General features: G+C 53.9%; 1 protein-coding gene across 1 annotated transcript; it reads left to right on the top strand.

The window, feature by feature from the left end:
• The first annotated feature begins 16,171 nt into the window (after positions 1 to 16,171).
• EN1 (engrailed homeobox 1) lies at positions 16,172 to 21,854 on the top strand. The gene is made up of 2 exons (XM_017973890.4): positions 16,172 to 17,692; positions 20,749 to 21,854. Exons 1-2 carry the CDS (start codon positions 16,825 to 16,827, stop codon positions 21,063 to 21,065), a joined length of 1,185 nt encoding a protein of 394 aa, XP_017829379.4. The 5' UTR covers positions 16,172 to 16,824; the 3' UTR covers positions 21,066 to 21,854.
• The last annotated feature ends 2,632 nt before the right edge of the window (positions 21,855 to 24,486 follow it).

Below are 24,486 nucleotides of genomic sequence, written 5' to 3'. Positions count from 1 at the left end.
GGCAAACACAGTAGCCAGCATGGAACTACAGATACCTAATGAGGATTGGGAGTTATCTGAGCCCCTGATGTTGAAAAGCATCAAATAAAGCCAGTTGCCCTCTCAGGGCTGCATGGGACATCTTGAGCCTGCCCGTTCTCCCTGTTAGAAGGCTCCTCTTGGCCAGGCACAGTGGCTCATGCCTGTAACCCCAGCACTTTGGGAGGCTGAGAAGGGTAGATAACTTGAAATTAGGAGTTCAAGACCAGTCTGACAAACTTGGTGAAACCCTGTCTCTACTAAAAATACAAAAATTAGTCAGGCATGATGGGGCGCTCCTGTAATCCCAGCTACTCAGGAGGCTGATGCAAGAGAATCACTTGAACCTGGGAGGCAGAGGTTGCGGTGAGCTGAGGTCGCGCCACCGCACTCCAGTCTGGGTGACAGAGAGAGACTTCAACTCAAAAAAAGGCTCCTCTCATCCTCCAGCCTCTCCCTGGTCCCTCTCCATCTCCCCAACTCCACTCCTCCTTATTTCCTCCCCACCAACCAAAGGGACCAAAATGTTAAAAAGAAATCTCAATTCCCTATGAAATTCCTGGGAAAGGAAATGCTTTCTAGAGAAACACATCTTCATGAGAGCAAAAAAGCTGAGTCAGCAGCTGTTGCTAAAATCTTATCTGCACTATCAAGTGTGTCTCACCGGGTGGCTTATCCCATTTGGAAACAAATCTCTCATGATGTAGCAAGAATCTTGGGTGGAGCTGATTAAAACAACAGCAAAATAAACTTGTTAGGTCACCAAAGTGATGCTTGCATAGTAATTCCCCACTTTTTCCTACAAGTTCTCAGACCTCCGCTCCCATTCATGTGTGTGGAGGGGATATTGCTGTGGACTGGCCCATTGTCTGGGTGTATAACTGTATAATCTGGCATGGAAACTGCCCCCACACCTGCAAGGTTGCCTGTGAAGTTGGGGAGGCTTCAGAGGGAGAGGAATCATATTTCTGAATTGCAGGAGCACCACTCTCCTCCTTTTTAAAAAGATTTAAAAATCTTTTAAAAAGAAAAAGATTTTTCTTTTTATCCAGAGATGCAGCAGGCAGATGACCAGGCAGAAAGGCCACTGGCCTAGAAGTCGGTCCCTGCCTGTCACTGACTGGCAGTGTGAGGTTGCATTTGCCACCTACCTCCTTATGCTAGTGCTTCCTCAACCAGAAAACAGATGAGAGGCTGGGCACGGTGGCAACCAGGCTTCTCACTGTAAAGAAGAGGGGAAAAGCGAAGCCTATATTTGGACAGGAGAGAGTGAAATGGTGAACTCAAAAATTCCTTTCAACTGTGCATGCCTATTGTGTGTGTGTGAGTGTGTGTGTGCACGTGCGCACACACACATGTGCCAGCATTGTCAGTGCCTGACTCTATAAACCTGGGATCAGAGTGCAACCATGAAGTCTTCGTGGCCCAAACCCAAAAACTCAACACTGCCACTGTTGATGGCATTCTTATTTGAGTGCCTTTTACAGAAAGAATTACCTGAGAAACCAACTGTCTATGCGCGATATTTAAACTATTTTCCTTTCAAAGGTAAGGTGTATTCGAGTTATTGTTGCCTAAGTCAAACAAAACAAAGCATTTTGTTTTTAAAGCTTAATGTAAAAAATTTTCCTCTTTTTTTAAAAAAAGAAAAAGAAAAAAAAGCTATGCTCTTCCCAAATGGGGGAGGGCCATGTCATCACACAGCAGAAAAAGCTGAACTTTGAACCAAACTGGGAAAGACAACAAAAGGCAGCCAAAGGAGCTTGAGTTTGTCACTATTCTCTAAGTCAGTAAGACACAAAATTAGGACAAGCTCAAGGAGGAGGGTGTCATTCAAGTATCTAGGTGACTCTTTAAAACCCCTAAAAGGCCCAGAGGTTTCTGGGATGGAAATTCCCAAAAGCCTCAATCATGAGTCACTGCAGCTTGTTGCCCTCAAAGCCTCCACTAGTTTTGGCAGAACTCAGGGCCCCAAATCTGGAGTTCAGCAATAGTAGAGAAACTTTTTATGGGGACAGGATGGTGGGAAGGAATGGGTGGTGGGGAGAAATTGCCTTATAAGGAAACTCTTAAGTCCTGGGGAAGGCCTGGTATTTCACCAAACTAAAAAATTGTTAGGGGAAGATCCTCGAACCCCTTACTCCTCCCATCAAGAATTCAGAGAAAGAAGAGAGTGAGGGATATGTGTTTCCCCAATACAGACTTCTAGACTGTCCCTCTCTTTAAATGTGAAGGGGTAACCCGCTTAAAGGCAATATAGCAATTTTCTAACCAAGCTACAGAGCATAGAAGACACTGAACTCACAGAGGTCACACAATGATGGAACATAGCTGAAGCCACTGGACACACCGCAGAGCCTGCCAGAACCTCTGAGGCAGCAGGACTCAATGTAACGGGCGGCCACAACCTGGAAGCCCCCGGGGTAGGGAGCCCCCGGGGTAGGGAGGCACAGATGAACCTGCTGAAGCCCTCTTCTAGAGCTCAACTCCCTGCTCTGCCATCAATCCTCTCTGCTCCCCCTCCAGCCTCTAGTGACAGGGAGCTCACTCTTTACTGTCTTTTTTCACCTCACTCAGGACGGATGTTCCAGAAGATTCAAGGTCAGGGTGGCAAAGGAGTCCCTAAGCCTCCTTTGAGTCCCCCAATTGAACAGTGCTTCTTAATGGAGTGAGCAAGTGGTGGGGGAGAAGGGGCAGAAAGCCTGGTGGGTCACGGGCTCAGGGCCTAAACAAATCCTGAACTCAGTGGCACTGGTTCTCTAGCCCTTTGGCTGACCAGCAACGTGACAGTAACCTTCTTAGATTGCAGATAAAAATGGACTTGAAGGGTCTCCACCCTGCCCCTAGCCAAGTGTGCATAAGAAAGGGTCTGGGATTCCAAATGACAGATCAGAGCTGGACAACATGAGAGCCAAGCCAGATGGGCTTTGAAACTCGCCCCCTGCCATCTGGTTCTTAACGTTCTTGGTCACACAGCTAAGGCTAGGTGAACTTAACTGGAGGAGCTGCTACCACCTACCCAGACTTTCTACTTAACTGTTCTCCACTTTCCCTAAGTGCTTTATACACATGATGCCGTTTAATTCTCACCACCATCCTACGCTGCAGATACTATGACTCCTGCTTTATAGGTGAAGGGCTGCAGTAACTTGCTTAAGGACTTCCAGCCAGGATCAAACCTGTTCTGCCTGCCAGATGATGGGGACATGACCCAGCTCCCAACTTCCACATGGCCAGGCAGAGCTGGGGCTCGGTGGCAGAACAGTGGGTGTTTCCAGGCTTCTCCTAGACAGGCAGCGCATTTGGGCTCAGTGCTGGGCTGTCTTGGAATGTGCTTCATGGGACATAATTACCACCATCAAGATTATTATTAGCATTAGGCATTTACATGACACTTAATATTTTCAAAGCATTGTACTACCATTTAATTAGTTTTTCCTTGCAACATTCCTGTCGAGTCCACACTTGATAGCTGGGGAGACTGATGGGGAAGAGATAAATGCTAAAGGTTGATGTTGAAGAGGGTATGGCAGCACGGTCTCTTCGCTTTCATTCCTTCTGGTGACCCAGCTAATATTAATTATCTCCACTACTTCTGCAAATTCTGCACCTCCAATCCCCCAGTTCTCCACTATCAAGGTGACTATGACTTCCAGGAGTTGAGGTGCAGGGATCTCTTTGATGTATTTTGGCTCAAGGTCCAAACACCTTTCTAATATATATATATATGTGTGTGTGTATATATATATATATATGTGTGTGTGTGTGTGTGTGTGTGTGTGTATGTATATATATATGTATGTATATATATGTATATACATACATATATATATATATGTGTGTGTGTGTGTGTGTAAAGTTCCAGAGTGTCCCAGTTCACATTTATTCAGAACTATGGGTACCCTCAGCCTCTTTCCAATCCAAACATTTTCATTAAAGCTACCTATAAAAGTCCAGGGTTCTTGACCTCGTGATCCACCCGCGGTGAGCCAAGATCGCGCCATTGCACTCCAGCCTGGGTACAAGAGCGAAACTCCGTCTCAAAAAAAAAAAAAAAAAAAAAGTCCAGGGTTGTAATTCCGAAACTTAAGGCATTTTCTGATAGGAAGGTTTTATCTAGCATTTGGCAAATCCTAATTGGGTCTGTTAAAGTAAAGGAGTATCCCTTCAGAATAGAGAAGGGAAACAAATACAATAAAATAGAGGAGAGGGGCAGGTCAGCAAGCTTAGCTTTTTGCTGGCAACAGGGGGCTTCGGAGCTGGGCTGCGAAGGGGTGGCTCATTCCCTGTCCTGAGAGCCCTGTCAGGCATGAGAAGTTGCCAGTCCTACCTAAGACGTCCCTGCTGCAAGGCCTACTTACTCTGCTCTGTAGGTTAAAGGAGAACTGCAGGGAAGCAGGAGGGGAGGGGTTTCGAGACAGCTAGGGGCATGCAAGACCTATGAAAGCAAGGAACGAGACTGAAATCTCAGGTGCTTCGCTGCAGGACCCACCAGCCTGGGACAACCCCCTTCTCTCTGCACACCTGCAACCCCTTACAGCTAGGTTCTGGCACTTCCTCTCCCTCTGCCAGGGAATTCCCTTCACCGAGGTGCGCTGGACCACCGAAACCCTTCCAGTGCGGCACCAGCTGCAGGTTTGGGGATCAGAGGCGTTTTCTGCCGCCCTGCAGGTGAACTGGGGTCAAGGTGGAGCCATTGGGACTGGGGACTGGGGACTGGGGACTGGTGGAGCCTTGCCTCCTGACGATCCTGGTCCTCAGTCACCTCCTTCTCTCCAGCAGGCTTCCTGGCCTTTCCTGCCTACTCCTCTCCCACCCTCTTCCCTGCGAGCCAGGGGCCCAGTTCCAGGGCTTAGGGCAGGGTACTCCATGCCAGGTGGTGACAGGCAGGCCAAAAGGCTGCCGGAATCCGGGAGTAGAGCGACCCGGAGAGGCGACTGCCTCAGCGCGGTTAGAAAACACTGGGTTGTCGCACCTCGACTGCTCCGGGATCACCATCGCTTGCACCCTGACAGTTGAGGCGAGGTCTGGGGAAGGCTGGGCTTTGTCCTCTGGTTGGGACCGGAGCTCCCCGCACGTCCCAGTCGGAGTCATTGGTGACCAGAAGCAAGTCTGAAAAAGTCTTGCCCTTGGCGGGTCACTCCCACAGCAGCGGAGTCCAGCCATGAGCTTGGAGGCCCGGGACCCTGAGGTACCCACCCCAGGATCTCTGGCCTGGGGGCCTGCCCAAGCCAGCATTTCTGGCCCCCTGTCCCCGGCTCAGGGTGCAGCCAATCACCAGGCCGGAGTCGGATGCTCGGCCCCTTCTGGGGTCACTGAGCTTGGAAGCCAGAAGAAAGCAAGCCGACAACAACACCAACGCGGGGAGGTGCGGCCTCCGGCGCGGCTCTCGGGCCTGCCCCTTCTGGGCGAGGGAAACTGAAGATCAGTGTTGGGGGTGGAGGTCGAGGCCAGAGATCCCACATAATGAGACACTTGCCCCGCGCGGACCCGCGGAGAGGGCCAGGGCAGAGACTTACCCTGAACCCGGCCCCACTGGAAGGCCTGGGAGCGCTGAGGCCTCGCGTGGGTTGCAGTGGGAAAGGCAGGGAAGGTTATAACTCCTGTCCCCACCTGGAGCCCGCAGAGTGACTTCCAGTGTCCCCTGAGGGAACTGGCCTCCCATCTGGCTTCCTGCGAGCAGGGGAAAAATTCGGTGTTTCATTTCCCTCTATGGGCATGAGCTTCGGATGGGTTAAGCCTCTCTGACCTCAGTTTCCTCTTTTGTAAAAGGGAGAGAATGCTGGTTCATACCTGAAGAGGCTCCCGGCTTGCCCATTAGCAATACCTAAGCCAGCCCACCAGGTGAAACCTCCGGAGCCGAGTCGGGCAGCCCAGAGCTAGCAGGTGATAGCTCCCGAGCTGGTTACCCTCCTTCCATCGTCTTTTGAAGTTGGAGACCGCTCAACAGAACCGCTTTCACTCTCTCTCCCTCTCCCGACCCTGCACTCTCTATCTCTTCACTCTTTCTATATCTCTCTCATCTCTGTCTCTTGCTATCCCCCTCTGTAGACCAGAAACATCTGAGTGAAAGGTGGAAACAAAGTTTAACATAAATCCGCCTGTTGGCCAGTTGAGTCCCACCACGGAAGCTGGTCTGCGCCGCGCGAGTCGGAGCTTGCGTTCTGTGCCTAAGAAGCTTCCCGTGTCGCGGCCAGTTCTCTGCAGCGCACTTGACTCTGGCGTCTTTATCTTGCTTGCTCAAATCTGGGTTCTGTGGACCGCCTGGGAGAGTCGAGTCCGGGGGCGGGGTGGAAGGAGAGTCTCGGCTGCAGCTCAGCCTGGCCGGGCATCTGTGTCCACTCGGCCACAAGGTCCAGCCCACAGCTCCCGCCCCGGACTCTCCGCAGGCTCCGACGCACTGGCAGTGCTAGGCCAGGGCCTGGAGCTCCGGGTTTCCAAGGCCGGCCTGGCTTAGTCAGATGGCGGCTGACCCTAGGGCCGGGACGCCAGCGGTCCGCACAAAGTCCCGAATTCCACAGGGTGGGTTTGAGGAGTTGTAAAGTGTCGGTGTCACAGTAGGGCGTAGAGAACCGGGACTGCTAAACCCCAGCCGGCCGCAAGTGGGACCTGGCTGGCCTAGTGGGAGCGGGCGCAAATTCCCGACCGCACAGAGGGCCCAGGCGTAGGGCGAGGCCTCCACAGACCCCTCAGGTCTCACTTGGCGATCAGGGGACTGCTCTCGTCGCTGGACCTCAGTCCCTCGATTTTCCTGTCTCTTACTGGGAATAACATCCCCGCTCAGAATCTCGTGTGTGCGCGCGGGTTCTCAAGACGCTGAAATTCACCGCCTCCAGGGAGCACGCGGCCCCAGAACGATTCCGGGACTCGAATAAGGAAAGACCAGAAACGTCCCATCTATCCCGAAAGCAGAGGGTCTCCGGTTCGACGTGGCAGGCCTGCTGAAGGCCCCAAGGGCGGTCTTGCTTCTCAGGGGATGCTAAGTGAGACCTGAACCCAGGTGCCTAAGAGGCAACCGCTCTGGCCTTGCGCTGCCAGCCGGAAGCTCAGGACCAGGACAGTCTGCTCTGTCTGGCGCGGACGGTTCCGGGGCTCCCCGAGGGGCGCGCCCTGCTTGGGCCCTGCCGCCAAACGCTTGCGACCCAGACTTTGCTGGACTGGAGCCCCGCTCCGAGCCTCGCAAACTCGGAACTTCCAAGCAGAGGTTATAAGAGATCTCCGGATCAAAATATTGCCTCATTTCCCCGGCTTACGAGTTTTATACATTTCACAGGAAGGTCAGGGGTGGCTTGAGGTCTGAGCTACCCTGCATCGAACTTGAATGCCTGCCGTCAGTGCTCGTCGGACACTGCCTGGCAGAAAGATTTGGGTCAGGAGCGTCCTTGGCTCATTCTTCCCTCTCCCTCTAGCCTCGGCCCTTCTTAGGGGTCCTCTCTTTGACACTGACCGCTGCCCCGGTACTGTCTTCTCGCCTAAGCCTCCCACAAGCACATCCATTGTGTCCTCACTGGTACCACGAGACGGGTGCTCTCCAGCAGTGTCCACACTGCAATATGAATGAAGTTTTACTGTTTTTTTAAAATTTAAGTTTATTTAATTTAAGTTAATTTAAGCTTATCAGGATAATTCGGACCATCCTAACCACATCCAAAGGAAATTCTAGACAATTGGGGAAACAAAAATTGCTGCAGTTATAAATTAAATATGCATAAGAGATTAGGATATAAATGGCATGTAAAGGTCCAGGATTTATTCAGGGTTAGACAAAGAAGACAAGGCACTGACGTCTATAGACACTACTCAGATAAAATGTCAGTTTCAAGGTCAGAGTTGGGAGAGGTCTAATCTAGTCCAACGCCCTCAGTTTACGAATAAGAACACTGAGGCCCAGAGAGCAGCGAAGTCGCACAGCGCAGGGCAGGTAGAGTGGCAGGTAGAGTGGCCCTGACTCCCAACCCGGCACCGGTCCCTTTGTGGCTCTGAGATTTCTGCTTTCCGAATCGCAGGGCAACACCCCCCACCCCCACCCCAGGGGTTTTCCTCCAGCTTTGACTCTCTTGAGTTGAGGGGATCCCGAGAAGGGTCTCTTTGTGGGAATTCCGTTCTCTCTCCCCATTCAGGCGTCACTCCCCAGGAAAGAGGCCCGAAGTCCCCACCTCAAGCCCGGGGCTTCAGACACAAATCTCCCCGCAGCCTGGCGTACCCCGAGGGCGCCACAGAGGCGCGGTTCTCCCGAGCGCCGACAGGTGGCGCTTTCCCCACAGGGAAGCCGGCCGTCAGCCGCCAGCGAGCTCAGACCCGGCTCCCCGCCCCACCGCCGGCCTAGGGTGGCTCTATGGAAAAAAAGGGGGCTGGAAGGGGTGCTGCGGGGGAGCTCGGGCTTCGTGCCGAGTGGTCTGAAATAAAACCCAAGAGACCCGGATTCCAGCCCTTCGGCTCAGAGCGGCCTCACCCCTCCACTGTTTAGGGGCCGTTGCGCACCGGGTGCGCACATCGGACCCTCTGGGGTCACCCCTAGGGGGCGCGATGTCCCCTCCGCAAACGCTCCCACGCACTAGCTCTTCCACGCGCGTCCCTGCACTGCTGCCGGCCCCAGCCCCCATCCTTTCGCCTACATTTTTTTCTTTTACAAGTGGGGGTGGGGTGGAGAATAAGGGAAAAAGTGCGCTTTTTCAATTGCGGCGATAATTGTCCGCGAGATGGGTTTCTTAATCTGCTCATCCATTATTGACTGCTCCTCTAATATTTGGCTTTGCAGCTTTGATCGCCAGAAGATCGCATACTTGACTCCTTTGCATAACAATTTTGGGGCGGACTTCTTTGGCGCGGGAGGGAGGGACGTGCCTGGAATGGCTCTGGGGCCGGTTTTCCACCCCTACCCCCATCCCTACCCCCAGTACCCCCGCAGGAAGTGAGCCCAGCCTTCCCTTTACCGAGACCCCCACCCCTAAATGCACCACGCAGGCTTGAAAAGTTCTAGCGGGGACGAAGAGGATGCTGCTAAGCCCCTGGGGGGTGGGAGAGAGGCAGAAATCATGGGAACCCTAAGTGGGATCCGACATGGGGAGGGACTGTCCTTCCCTCTAGCCCCCACCCCCACTACATTCCCATCCCCAGAGATCACCCTTTCCCCGGCCTCCGACACCCACTGGGAAGAGGGTCAACCCTTCCTGGGGGTGAATGGAGTGGAGTTGGAAGCCTGGGGTCCCCGCGCTCTCATGTGGAACTTAGGCTGCAGAACAAAACTGGCACGCCCGCGGCTTCGGAGCCGGATCTGGCGATCTCTGAGACCAGTCGCGGCCTCTGTGGGACCCCTACCTAGTCCCTTCCTCTCTCCCGGTCTCAGTTGCTTAATTTGTGGAGCGGGCTTTGGGTTTCTGCACTCCCTAAGGCCCCTTTGATCTTGACCTTGGCACGTGTGGCCCCACCCTCCCCTCAATCAGGGCTCAGGGCTGCTGAGGTGGGTCTTGGTGGGAAACAAAAAACCAGTTGTTTTAATCTGGGTTTAAACAACGGTCTCCTCTACCCTGGCATAGTTCAAAGGCGGGGGTGGAGGGGGTGGTTTGGAGGGAGGGTTAGGGTAAATGGTGAGATTTGGGGTCAGAGCCTAGGGTCACTGCAACTTCACACACCTCACTTCCAAAACCTCGATCACTCCCCAGCCCTCACATAAATCCACTCACGGACACGCATACACGGAGACTATGCACGTGAACACGCACACACACTTTCACACTGACACAGCACAGTGAAACTACAAGAGGATTAGAGAGATAAAATGCACACAATTCTTGCGTGCACACTCGGGCACACCACTTGGACTTACACACGCTCCCACTCAGAGCCTCTCAAGCAGAGTCACGAGCAAACAAGCACGCGCGGGGCTACACCTTCGTCCCCCTCCCAGCTTTCTGCTGGCGCAGGGGGACTGGGAAGACGTCCTGAGAAGGCCTTGACATTGCAGTGACCCCCTCCCGCCCCCCTCCCCGCATCCGATTCATTTTGAAGAAGGAGGTGGGGCGGGGTAGGGGAGAGTGGCGAGACCCCCACTCCCAGGCTCGTGAGACTATCCTTTCCTCGCCCGCGCACCTTCTGTACTAAACTTTTTCCTTCCGCATCTTTCCGCCTGGGCTGCAGCGCCGACCTCTGCTGGAACCCGGAGTTTTTCTTGCACCTCCCGGGGAAGAGGGTCCCAAAGATGCGTGCTCCTTAGGCAAAAGGGAGGCGCGGCCTGGATCCCGCTCCGGGACCGGAGGGGAGGGAGGCAGAAAACCTAGGCGCCGAATGCTGGGTGCGGGAACTTTTGTCTCCTTTTCCCGGGTCGGTGGGAAAAGAGCCCCGGGACAACCACCCCCACCCCTATAGGAGTCAAGGGAACAAAAGGAAGACAGTTAATTCTGGGACAAGCAAAAAGAACGGTTTTGGAGTCACGGGAGCGTTCCTGCACAAAGGACTTGGAGTTGTATTTTTTTTCTTTCTTTTCTAGCGTTTTTCGTTCTTAACTTTGAAGTCGGGTTCAGACCTCCTGGAGACCATGGACTAAGCCGAGGGGTGGGGGCAGCAGAACCCGGAAGCCGCGCTGGCCCCTCCTCAACAGCTCCCACACTCACAGGCCCCAGGCCAGTCGTGTGAACCCAGAACCGCGCCAAGTTGGATCCAGGCGGAAGCGGCCACTCGGACAGGTGGGGATGAGGGGTGGGCGAGGGTCCCCCTTGGTCTCGGGGAATGTTTGGGAAAGTGGGAGGAAGCGATACAAGGAGAAAAGCAAAATAAAAAATAGAAAATTCAAGCGTAGACAGTGAATTAACTCTGGATTTTTTTTCTGGGAAAAAATGGGGTTAAACCCGAATTCGGGTCTGGGTTCTGGTGTTTGGGTGGGATTCAGTATAAGGATAAAAAGTGAGATGTCAGATTAAAGTGAAGAAAAATAAATAGAGAAATGTGTAGTCCCCTTGCTTCCCGGAGCCGCGAAGTGTAAAATTCTCAGTTCCAGAGGCCTGTCTAGCTGTGTGATACAGTCCCAGCGAGGTTTGAAATTACAGGGGGTCTGGTGAAGGCTCCTCTTCCCGTAATCCGAGCCAAGGGGCCCTGCGTCCGGCTCCCGAACATCCCCGGCGCAGCTCGAACACCGCCTACAAACCCGCGAGCAGCGACAGGTCGGGTGTTTGCACCCTGGCGCCCTCTGCGCCCGGCGCTGGCCTACGGACCGCCGGCGGGGCTCAGTGAGGAAACTAGGGCCCCAAAAGCGCTTTCTGAATCTTAGCCACCGGGAGCAATTTACGGAAGTCATCGGTATCTTTCCCCCGTTTCCCAGCAAGGAGTCAGAAGGAGTAAGGTCTCAGTTTGCCTGGATGAGAGAGAGGACAGAGGAGGGAGAGGAAGGAGGGGGAGAGAGAGAGGGAGAGAGAGAGAGAGAGAGAGAGAGAGAGAGAGAGAGAGAGAGAGAGAGAGAGACCGGATGGTGTGGACATAAATCCAAATACTGTAATCCACGAAAGTGACAACCTCCAACAGTGGGGTTTTTCTCGGGCTTTCTAGACACCTAGACATTTTTTAGTCTTATTTTATATATACAGAAAAAAATAAATCCTCCCTGTCCCTCACCCTCTTCAAGGAAAGTTCTGGGTCCTCCACAAACAAAGCTGCTGCCCCAATTTCGGGAATCAACGGAGCATTTTATTTTGTCAACGGAGCCTTTTATTTTCCACGATTTGCCTCTCATGCACCCACCCACCCGCAGGCTTTTTTCCTCTGCTGCCTCCCCTAGTCCCACTCCACTTTGGACAGAATTGCTTAGGATCCATAACCAATACCTAACAAATCCCAGCACCCACCCACCTCCACATTATTGTGGGCTCCAAATGAAGACCAAACGCGAGTGCTAATTGAATTAGTCTATTGAAAAAGACTGTCAGGTACAATGACGTGGCTCGAGGCCCCACATTTCCCAAGGTCTATAGGCTTTGGGGACCTGCGATGTATAGTCTGACCTTCTAGCTCATAATAACGCGGCACTTGTAGAAGAAATCTCCTCGCATTCACTCCCAACAAAACCGCTGGTCATCCAGTCCCCGTAGGAAGGCTGCACGCTATTGTGTTGCGACATCTCATTCATGTCCCGCACCACGAGGCCCCACCGCCATCTGATCTACACTCGAAATGCGATTACCACCCTATGCATGCAACACGCTCCTACTCCCAGCCCATGGCGCACAGCCCTCCCTAGGCTGAAAGAATTTCTTTCATACTTTTCCTCCTGGTCCTCATCCTCCAAAAAGAGATGGAAACATGCAGGACCCTGGCATTTGTCTCTGCCTACATAAAATCCAAGATTCTACGGACACAGAGGCTGGTCCTCTTTTCTGAACAGCTTATACGAAAACCTCCAGCAAATACATTTCTCCATACCCGACTAGTGGGACTGAGTTTGGTGTACACACTAATGTGCACATACAGGGACCTCCTGCCACACACTATACACACACACACACACACTACTTTTATAGACTCATTTTCTCTCTGGGTGGCTCTCATATGCCAAGCAAATAAACACAAATACAAAAACTCTGGTCCCCACAGCCACGGGCCACTCTTCAAAACCGCTGAGCGTTTTCTCCAAACTTAGAAAAGGAGAGAAAGAAGGATAAAATTGTGCAGCTTTCACTCTAATAAACATATGTCAGTCTTCTGAATACATTATCCCCAAACTCCCCTAGCTACCAGCTCCCCAAACATGTATGCATCATTCTCCTCTGTTGGGCCAGGTGCCTTTTGCTCAGTGGAAGCTCCTGATTAGCCTCAGAGAATGCAGGAAGTCTAGGGATGGGAGAAGGGAAGGAGTGCTGGGGTGTCTCTCCGTCCTATTTACCCAACACCCCCATCACTGAAGGCCTCTTTGGGACCTCCTTCCTTCAAGTGAAAAAAGTAACCCTTCCCCACCAACTTTGGCATTTGAGTCAAAACAAAATCCTTATCTTCCTTGTCTCTACTTTTATCTGGGCTATCCCCAAGTAAAGGGTACTTGGGGACGATCAACTTATTGCAGAGACATAGCCCAGTCTGTGGCCTTCTGTGGGCTTCTAGCCCAGGTGACTGCATAGCTCAGAACTACAAGACCATAGAAATCTACACTGCATACCCCCACACTTGCATACCCTTGGCCCAGGAGCAGATGGCATTTGGAGAACGGGGCTCCATTCCATTTGGGTCAGGCTTCCCCACCTGCTACCTGCAGGTCCACCTGCCTGCCACCCTGGCCTGAGCATCTATCAAGTTGAAAGTAATTCCTTAACTCCCAAAGGCAGAAGCGAGTACCCCCAAAAGGACTGCCATACAAATATACTCACTCATGCACATACAACCTTTCACACACACCCTACCCCTTTATCCACATACTTGTACACACGACTCACCCAGCCCGTAGTTCCTCACTCCCACGCCCAGCCCTGGGCTCACTCAGAGTCCTCTGAACCCCTCACCCATCCGTCTCCGCCAACATTTGTTCACTCAGCCTCACACACTTCACTCGCAGGCTTGCCAAGACGCCAGTCCACTCACACAGAGTTCCCAATAGCATGTTCATTTGCAGGAGGGAGAGGAGGGCGTAGGGTCTGGGTGGAGGTCATGGAGCGCCTGGCGGTGCGGGGTACCTAGCGTCCGGGCCAGGCCGGGCCTGGGGGAGGTGGGGGGGGGGAAGAGCCAGCGCGAGGAGTGCTGCCTAATCCAGCTCAAGCTCGTGGGCCGCGGGTGCATTTATCATCCCATTACTGTAACAAATCCGGGCTCCACTACATGAAAGGTAAAATGAATTACCGACGTTAAGCCGTCAATAAAGTCATTTCTGTAAATGGTGTCTCCAAAGGGCCGCCGCATTATTCAGCTGGCTTTATCAGCTGGCTGGAAATTACGTGGAGGAGCCGGGCCGCGCGGCGCGCGGGGCCGCTCACTTTGATTAAGCGTCTTGCCAGCGCGATGTGACAGAGCTTTTGACCAGGGTTTTATTCACAGGCCTGTGATGAACGCCAAGCTGATCAGGCGGAATGAAGAGTAATTAAAACCTATAAATTATCTTCCGCAGCCCTTCTCGAGGCGTCTCCTGCAGGCGAGATAAGGCGTCGAGACCCTATTTACGGCGCTGAAAGGGACGGCGGCGCACAAAAGCTACGCGACTAAATAGGATATTGATAGTGTCCTAATTAGAATTTAATTAAGTACCTACTCTTGCTTGCGGGATAAAGATTTCAATTTTGCGAACTTAAATATAAATACAATCCCACCCCCATTTCGGGGAGAAGGGGTGGGGGCGCCTGGAGATTTTGGGGAGCCCTGGGTTGCGCGACGGAAGAGGAATCGGGAGACTCCAAGGTGGGGTTGGATGCGGCTTGGGAAGACTGAGAAGACTGCCGCGCAGCATTAGGGAGAGAGGTTCTCTCCCCTAGGATGCAGCGCAAGTCTAGCCGGGAACTCAGCCCTCAAAATCGGGGGACCCTCGCCTGCTCCCAAGATGCGGCGAGCAATACGAATTCCTGCTCTCTACCAGCCCTTTGGAGAAACTTCAGCTATCGCAGTGGTGGTTCGGCTTGTTGTGGGTTTAGTAGCCAGTTCCTCCTGCCTAACCCCCTGTGACTTTTCTGGAAAACTGGAGGCAGGGGGATTATTCCGGATGTCACAAATAGACAATATTTCCTGAGAGATCCTTTCTCCACTGTTCCATTTGGGGAGGGCGTTCAGGGCGGAGGAGGTCCGCTGGAGCTCTAAGATGACACCGGCGAAGGCCTCGTTTGCCAACGCCTTTCTCGGCCACCGCAGGCTTCAGCATAGTCGGATACTGGTCCTCCAAAACGACTCCGGAGACAAGTCCCGCAGATGCCTCGAGCCTCCATCCACACCCCACCCCGTCCCTCACATTCTCAGTTATGAGAAAACTTTGGGGGTGCCTCTACCAGGAAATCGCGAAAAAGAGCCCAGAATGGAAGCGGCTGGCGGCGCCGCAGTCCCCCCAAACTAGAGGAGAACGAACGGGGCTGGAGCCGGAGGCACCAGGGTAGTTGGGAGAATTCCCAGGAAATTCAGTTACCCCGCAACTGAGGGGAAACTCCTTGTTCACAACGTCAGCTTGGCAAACACTTGGGGTGCAGCGCTTTTATTTATTAGATATTACTTTGCAGGAAAATGTAACACGGAGGTTACCCTCAACTCTAAAGCTAGGGCCTAGCGTGCATCCGCGTTCTGACCTGCCGGCCCCGGGCCCTCCTGAGACAACTCTGCGTTGCGGTGACAGCTCGGACTCCCACTGCTAGGGAAGGTCCAGTCAGCTGGCTCTGGAGCTATTCCGAGTCCTCCGGGCTTTGGCTCATTGGCGCCAGGGCAGCTCCAGGGTGTTGTGGAAAGTCCGGACCCGGAAGGGCATGGGTGCGGATTCCCCACAATGGGAAAGCAATGAAGCCGGCCGGCAGGAGTAGTACAAACTAAAACGTGCGATGCTAGCTAGGCACAGTGGGCCTTCCAGGTTTGCTATTTGTGAAAAATAAATTGCTCCTCGGAAAGTAATCAACTCTAGATCTATTTCACATCCCCGACCTCCTCGTCTCACTCCTCTCCCTCCACTACACACACCCAAACCCACACTCACCCACTAACACACAAACCAGCAGTGACAACAACCACTCATCCTTCATAACAGCAACCAGAGAGAGGAGAAAATAAAAAGCTGAGTTTCTTAGGCGTGGGGGTGCAAAACAGCCAGGCTCCTGTCTGCTGCCCATGCTCTCGGCGCGCACAGACCCATAATCCTGCATTTCTCCAACAAGTTGTTTATGGAGTTGCTTCTCCATTTGCCTACATCCCAAATCCACCCCTCCCGGGTTTCTTCTGCCCCCTCCTCGGTCCCGGCCTGAAGGAGGGGGAGGGGCGCGGGTGCGGGAGCGGGTGGGGGAGGGCGGACCAACGCACGGGCCCGGCGCCGCGGCGCCCCCTCTCCGCCCGCGGCTGACGCCCCCGGATTATTTATCCGCAAAGTCCCGCGCGCGCCCATTGGGCCGAGGCCCGAGTGTCAGCGCGAGTCCCGGCTCGCCATTGGCCCCGCACACGTGCGGCCCTGACTCACGTGCTTCCGGTTTGAACGCAAAAAGTGTGCCTGGGTGATTTTTTTTTTAAGCGAGAGAGTTTGTGCAAAGATCCGAGCTGTCAGAGATTTGAAAAAAAAAAAAAAAAACCAGCCCGGCGCTGGCGGAGACGCGCTCTCCCTGCAAAAAAAGCAAAGGCGATTAAAGGCGCTGCCAGCCTCACGCTCTGGGCACAGCTGAGCGTGACACTCGGGGAAGTCAAACCCCTCACTACTGCCTAGGAAGATGGCTAGTCTTTAAAGACTATTTTTTTTTCCCCTTTAAGAAAAAAATTATTGGAGCTGTTTTCTTTTTTCTTGGTTTCTTTTTCCTTTCCTTTTCTTTTTTTTTTTTTTCTTTTTTCTTTACTTTTTTTTTTTTTTTTCTTTTGGCCGTGGCTTACTCCCCATTTAAATCAAATCATTGAATCTGGTTGCAGAAAGAAAAAAAGAAATAGCCAAGTGTCTCCATATCTGGATGTCTACAAATTAGGGAGAGACAGCGAGATCTATCTGCTAGATAAGAGCGAGCGATCCAGGCCAGACGCCTGAGCTTTTTTCCTACACCCGCCCCGAGCCTTCGCTAGGGCTTCGCCTGCCTCCTTCCTCCGGGCACCCCCACGGGCCGCTGGCAAAGTGGGGTGGGGAGCGAGGCGGTGGGGGCGGGGGCCGGCGCGGCGGCCGGGGCGGCGGGGCGGCCGAGCATGGAAGAACAGCAGACGGAACCTAAAAGTCAGCGCGACTCGGGCCTCGGCGCGGCGGCGGCGGCGGCGACCCAGGGCGGCCTCAGCCTGAGCCTCAGTCCGGGCGCCAGCGGCAGCAGCGGCAGCGATGGAGACAGCATGCCCGTGTCCCCGCAGCCCGCGCCCCCCTCGCCGCCTGCGGCGCCTTGCCTGCCGCCCCTGGCCCACCATCCGCACCTCCCCCCACATCCCCCGCCCCCGCCGCCTCAGCATCTCGGGGCGCCTGCTCACCAGCCGCAGCCAGCGGCCCAGCTGCACCGCACCACCAACTTTTTCATCGACAACATCCTGAGGCCGGACTTCGGCTGCAAAAAGGAGCAGCCGCCACCGCAGCTTCTGGTGGCTGCGGCGGCCAGAGGAGGCGCAGGAGGAGGAGGCCGGGTCGAGCGTGACAGAGGCCAGACTGGCGCAGGTAGAGACCCTGTCCACCCGTTGGGCACCCGGGCGCCAGGCGCTGCCTCGCTCCTGTGCGCCCCGGACGCGAACTGTGGCCCACCCGACGGCTCCCAGCCAGCCGCCGCCGGCGCGGGCGCGTCTAAAGCTGGAAACCCGGCTGCGGCAGCGGCGGCAGCGGCGGCCGCGGCGGCCGTGGCAGCTGCGGCCGCGGCGGCCGCAGCAGCCAAGCCCTCGGACAGCGGTGGCGGTGGCAGTGGAGGCGGCTCGGGGAGCCCCGGCGCGCAGGGCACCAAATACCCGGAGCACGGCAACCCCGCCATCCTACTTATGGGCTCAGCCAACGGCGGGCCGGTAGTCAAAACTGACTCGCAGCAGCCTCTCGTATGGCCCGCCTGGGTCTACTGCACGCGTTATTCGGATCGTCCATCCTCCGGTGAGTACCCAACTCCGGGCTGCGCATTGCCTTCTGGCGCCGCGGACCGCCCTAGAACTCCAAGCTGCGGCGCTAGGGAGAGCAAACCCGGCCTCAGGCACTCCTGTCTCTCACGCCTGCTTCCTCACCCGGTTCCAGCCACAACCGAATGTTCTCTCAGCTCTGCGATCCTGGCCTCTGAGGCCACCACCCGAGAAGCTACAGCTCGTGGCACAGGAGGCTCGAGTCGATTCTTTGGTTTTGAACTCTGAACCCCTGGGGCCTTCTTTGTCTTTTAGCTTTATTATTCTTAGGAAAGGTACCCAGTCAGTGTTTTTCTTTCCGGGGAGACCGGTGTTTAGATATGGCGGGAAGGTGGGCCTAGAGATGTGTGTCTGAAATCCCACCAGCCTGATCGATCGTCCGGAGGCCAGATTGGACCAGAGAAGGCCTTGTCCAGAAAAATTATCTTCACTGTGTGTCCTTACGAACACAAACATAATCTCGATATTTTCTGCGATTAATCATTTACATTGATAAATATGGGGACACACAGGAAGACAGAGAGGAAAGCGTCTGAACGCCGTCCCTATCCCTGTCCCTATCCCTGGGCCGGGTAGCGAAGTCTATCCCGGGTGGGTAGAATCCAGGGAAAGGCAGTTGCCAAAAAGGTGGGTGCTGGCAGCCCCTGGTTTTCTGGAGCTGACAGACAGTGGGAGAGGAGAGAAAACAGGTCAGGCTCAAGCCAGAAAACTGGGCCAAGGGCTTGAGAGCCAGCTTCCTCCGTAGCTTCTCCGCGGCTCGGCTCCCACATCCTCCCGGCCCGGCGCTTTCCTTTTTTCACTCCTTTCTTCCGCACATCCAACAGTTAGCAGCTTTCTGGCATCCGTGGGCCCGTTTTTCCTGGCTTTCCTTCCACCCCTTTTCCGCGTGCCCCTCGCGCTTGGCGAACCCGAGTCGGAGACCTCCTTTGGGCCCTGGGAGAGTAGGCCGAGGCCTACCCGACGCCCCGGCCCGGCCAGCAGTGTCTGGCAGAGCGGCAGAAGCTTTGGCCCAAGATCAGCACTCCAGGCTCCCGGTGCGGCAGGGGGCCGGGAGCAACGTACCCACGCGCGCCGCTTTCCTCTCGCTGGTCTCTTGCCTGCCCACCGCTACCGGCCGGGCGCGGATCGATGCGCACTATCAGCCCCCGCCATCTCGAGTCCCGTTATTGACACGTCGGGCTCCCTGAACCTCCGAAAAGCTGCTTTGATTGACTCGCCTGATGGATAGAGTGATTGAGCTGTCAGGCTGCACGGCTCGGGCTGGCCGGGAGACTACGATTTTATTACAAGAGTCCGTGCCTCTGCACACACATACAACAACACTTCAACATGTCCCGGACGCTCAACGCGCAGCGGGGCCTTTTTGGGGATGTACGGATTTCCTTGGCTATTTCTGCCAGCTCAGCTAATTATGAATCCAAACCCCAGTTCTGCTCTAAAGAGGGCCTTGGCTTTGTTCTTGGCCACTTTCCTTCTTATGGGCCTGGGTAGGTAGGGAGGGGACCGGCTCCTTCTCCGGCTTGGGCAGTTGGGGGAGAAGGGGATGAGCCGCGACCCAGATTTGAGTCGTTGTAGTATGCTAGGCCTGGACTCTTTGTCATAGGACAGCTGGTTACCCAGGCTCCTGCCTGCCCCAGGAGCCAGCTGCCCAGATGCCGGAGGTTTCAGCATGTTCGGAGATGCGGGCAAAGATCTTCCTTTTTAGACGGTTTTAGAGATGAACAGGCCTGACAGGGACTTAACTTGGTTCAGTAAGCTACCCTAACCAAGGCAGGACTCAGAAAGTAAATGCCAGAAGACTTGGGTGTGGAAGCCGATGGGCAGAGGTGTAGGCTTTTGAGGCACACACCAACAGTTCAATCCTCTCCTGGTTTTTTCGCTTTCCCTCCTTCCTTTCTCAGGGGTTGGGCCCTCCTCCCAAACTAGTATTTGAGGAGAACTTCACCTTCTTAAGGGGGTTTCCTGTGTCCCCTTCCCATTCCTATCTTGGGGTCAAAGCACAATTTTTTTTTTCTAGGTCGTCCCTGTCTCCCTCCCTCTGCTTCTTTTTGCTTGTAGATGGGAGAAGGGGGTGCGGTCTCCTTGCAAATGTCATCAGTGGGCAGAGAAAGCCAATCTGGCTTGTTTTTGTTATTCAGTTTTCAGTCCTGAAATTGCAGCAGGTCAAAAGAGAGATGAGGAATACCCAGATGAGGGAGACCCTGCCCCTCTCAGCCTGATGGAGGAATGGGGAAGGCCCTGTCTTATTGGCACCATCCAAGGGGCAAGGCTGAAAACCCAGGGGCCAGGGTCATGGGGGTCGGTGAGGGCCTTTTCCTCTACTTCAGAGAAGGGGTGGTCTCTGCATCCCTGAAACCCTAGAAAAGGCTTCCTTTAGGCCAAAGAGAAAGAAGCTGTGGAGGTGTGTGTGGGAAGGTGGAGCGGGAGGCAGACACCCAATACTTCTCCCAGCCTCTTCCCTATCCGGTTGTTTTCTGGGGTCAATAGCTACAAGCAGATGAGGTCTTATTGTAGGTGCTCCTGTAGGTACACTTCTTGAGGAGGAGAGGAGGATTAGTTTAAAGGCTGGTGACTCCCCCAGGGCCTGCTCTCACTGTCCCAGTTCTTTCTATTTCAGGGCTGTGAGGACAGCAGGCCCCTGACCCCCAGCTCTGGGCTGGGCCAGATGAGCTCCAGATATCCCTCCATCTTGGATTACTGCCTTCTTGGCCCGGGAAATGTGATTTCGGTCTGTCCCTGACTGTCCTGTGAGAACTGGGGTGTGAGATGCACCTACAACCTCAACCAGTTTTCCTCCACTGCTCCTTTGCCCTCCCAAAGGGAACCCGGCCTGGCGAGGGGCCCCTCCATGGAGGGATTAGCCGGCGGGAGGGAGCCAGGGGTTCTGCAGGGCTTCCAAGATCGTTCTGGAAGCGCGGGGCTGGAGGCCCAGCTCGGCAAGGCAATTCTCAAGGCTTCCTTTGCCCTCTCCCCCCTCCCTTCTGCCCTCCGTCCCCACCCCTACCCCCACCCCGGCCCTCTCCGCCGCTGCAGGTCCGCGCACCAGGAAGCTGAAGAAGAAGAAGAACGAGAAGGAGGACAAACGGCCGCGGACGGCGTTCACGGCCGAGCAGCTGCAGAGACTCAAGGCTGAGTTCCAGGCAAACCGCTACATCACTGAGCAGCGGCGGCAGACCCTGGCCCAGGAGCTCAGCCTCAACGAGTCCCAGATCAAGATCTGGTTCCAGAACAAGCGCGCCAAGATCAAGAAAGCCACAGGCATTAAGAACGGCTTGGCGCTTCACCTCATGGCCCAGGGACTGTACAACCACTCCACCACCACGGTCCAGGACAAAGACGAGAGCGAGTAGCCGCCGCCGGCAGGGGCCGCGCGGTCCGGCCGCCGCGCCCGCGCCCCCTCCCGGCACTGCCGCCGCCACCACTCGGCCCCTCGCTGGGGGAGAAGGCATCTGCTCAAAGGAGGGAGGGAGCGGAGGGAAAAGAGCGAGAGAGACAGAAAGAGAGCCTCTGAATGGACAGTGACGTTGAAACACAGCATTTTTGAAAAGGGAGAAAGACTCGGACAGGTGCTATCGAAAAATAAGATCTATTCTCTATTCACAGTATAAGGGACGAAACTGCGAACTCCTTAAAGCTCTATCTAGCCAAACCGCTTACGACCTTGTATATATTTAATTTCAGGTAAGGAAAACACATACGTGTAGCGATCTCTATTTGCTGGACATTTTTATTAATCTTTATTATTATTGTTATAATTATTATAATTATTATAATTATTTTATCCCCTCCCCCTCCGCCTCGCTGCCCCCGGCCCAGTTTCGTTTTCGTTGCCTTTTTCATTTGAATGTCACTGCTTCTCCGGTGCCTCCCGACCCGCATCGCTGGCCCTGGTTTCTCTGGGACTTTTCTTTGTGTGCGTGAGTTTGTTTCCTCGCGTGTCTGCCCACCGCCTCTCCCCCACCTCCCGGGCCTTTTCTGTCTGTCTGTCTGTCTGTCTGTTCTGCCCCCCTTTCGTTTTCCGGAGACTTGTTTAGAAACACGACCCCACAGACTGCGAGACTGAACCGCCGCTACAAGCCAAAGATTTTATTATGTTCAGAAATCTGTAGTCTGAAATAAAGTGTACACTGTGCTCACGAGCGCTGGCGACCGTCCTGTTTGCTGGCTCGGGAAGGGCGTGGGTCCGGGCACACAGTGCCCCAGCGCCCCTGCGCACCCCGGGCCGGGAGCCGGCCAGGCCTTGCCATCACCGCACAACGAATGCAGGGGCGAAAGGGAAGTGCGGTGGTGGACGGCCCAGAATCGGGTTTGGACTGTGACTGAAGGGTCTGGCGGGACACTCCTGGTCTCCGATTGCGTTCAAGGGAACTCAAAGGCCGGCAACCCCAGTCCTGGCTTCCGAAACACCGCCTGGGCTGCCGGGATGCTCCCAGACCGGGTCCAGGCCCAGTCCAGCGGCGGCCTACTCTTGTACAACCTGCTCCTCACTCCAGCCTGCACCTTTCTTTTCGTTTTCTTTCTTTCGTTTATTTTGCCCCTGATGCAGGATTTGCTGCAGATTTTTTTTTTTATCCAGAGGTAGAAGGCCTCCTCGGGCGGGAGCAGACCCGGAGGCCTCCCTCTCTCCCTCCCATCCCCCACAACAGCCTGTTTGGGCGAAGGTTGCTTTGACCTGGCCTCTTCAGTCTGGACTCACTGCTTTTCCTTTGGGGAAGCGCTTCTGTTGGCGAAGCATAGGTCTGGAGGCGGCACGAGGAGGCTTGCAGGGCTTGGATCTCCTGATCCCGCAAAGCTGGAGAAGAGGCCCAAATGCTGGGAAGCTGTGTGGAGTGGCTGCTTGGGCCTTGAACCCGAGATGGGTGCCGGCCTGCCGTGTCTGGACCCTAAACCAAGCAGGGTTCCCTTAGGCATCCCCGCAAAGCCTTAGTTCCTTCTTCACCAAAGGGGGCGCACGCAGAAACCCCCAGGGCCCTCAGGACACCCTGGGTTCCCAGAAGGAAAAGTCTGGCCTGTCGCTGCTAACACTGGGTCCCATCCTTCCAGGTCAGGAGCTGGTCTCAGAGATTAAAAGGTGAGGAAGGGGAGGTTTCTTCTCAGGAAGTATTCTCTCCCCTTTGTCCAGGATTTTTTAAAATTGTACATTCCACTTCCACCTTTTTTTTTCTCTCTTCTGCAATATGTATGTATATACCTTTACTTGTGTGGCTAGATGAGCACATGCCCACACATACTTGTATGCATATATGGTAATGTGCAGATATGTGCAGATATTGGTGCACCTAAGTTCCTACCAGTTTTTTGTATATTCCTGTACCTGTGAGTATTGTACAACTGATTTTCTTCTCTAACTAGATGCACAATTGGACGTTTGTGAGTTCACTGTGTGTACATGTACGAATTTGTGTTTGCACACTGGAATGTCTGCAGGTGTGTTTGCTGGGTTTGTGCATGTGTGAGAACCCTGTTCTCTGTTCTTTTCCCTTGAGTTTCTTATCTGTTTTTGCAGAATTGATTTTGTGTGAAATGAGAATGGCTAGCTATTCCATCTTTTTTCTTGAAAGATTTCCCCTGATTTGGCCTAATGTCCTGTTTACTCCTGGTCGGGGAACTAACGGAGCCAGATTTCAAGCCCAGGAAGCCTAGGGCCCCTCAAAATCCCCACTTAAGGGTTTGGGGGCTCAGTGGCCTGGAATGGAATTGGAGGGTGCCTTTGACACTGCCCTAGGTTCCCAACTTTGTTGCAATTAAGTTCCTTCCTTCCATCTGCCCATTGTTTTCTGGAGGCGTGTCAAGAACTCTTGCACATAATAGGTGCTCAACCAATCTGTATGCAGAGTTAGAAGCAGTGAGATGGGCCATCCCTGGGGTTGGTCCAGGGGAGTTGTTTTCTGTTAGTCAAAAGCATGTGTTTTGCTTTCCTTGGGGAGTGGGCTTAGAATGTTTAAGCCTTCCAGACTTTTCTGGAAGAGTCTGAAGCCTGGGTCTCAGGGCACCCCTCCCCTAATACAGAACTCTCAGAACTTCAGGAAGAGTCTCATTCCATCTCACCCTCCCAGCCCATCCAGATGTGACCTTAAGGATGCTCAACTATATATAGAGAGAACCTTACTACTTTGAATGTCTGGGAATTGAGCTGTACTCCCTTCTCTCCTCCCTATTGTGGATCCTTAGGATATGAAGTCCCCCAAGACCACCAGGTTCAGAGGCTGGGATAGAGGCCAGTGTGAGCAGCAGCTCCAGGAACCACCTCATTCCTCATGCTCCCCTTCTTCTTCCAAGAGGTCAGAACCAAGAGCTCTTTCCTTTAAACCATTAAGGGAGAGAGAAGGTGGTCACCCATTCCCATGATTGCCTTAGTAAAGGGTAGAGATGTGAGTGTCATTATTATGTAATTTGATTTCTTGCCCATTATCTCCTTTTATCTTCCAATCACTATGGGCAAATAGATTTTTCTTCATTGTACAGTGAAAGAACATGAAGCTCTGAGAACTTAAACATTTTGTTTGTGTCTCCTCCATGACTATGTTTGTCTAAGTTGAACCTACCTCAAGGACCTGGCCAAGGCCCTGAAGCCATTACCCAGGACAACTTTCCCATCTTCTCTCTATTTTTCCTTCTTTCTGATTGGAGTAGAGGAGAGGGGAGGAGGACTCTGGCTGGAACTTTTTCTTGCACGCCCTCTAAAAAAAAGAACTAATAATGATCATAAATGGACATTGATTTCTCTGATTTATGGGGCTGGCTTAGTGAGCCGCCTGTGTATTAAAGTCT

The sequence above is a fragment of the Callithrix jacchus genome, chromosome 6 (assembly GCF_049354715.1).
Source record: "Callithrix jacchus isolate 240 chromosome 6, calJac240_pri, whole genome shotgun sequence".
Classification (NCBI taxonomy): domain Eukaryota; kingdom Metazoa; phylum Chordata; class Mammalia; order Primates; family Cebidae; genus Callithrix; species Callithrix jacchus.
This window is presented reverse-complemented; position numbering and strand designations above follow the sequence as displayed.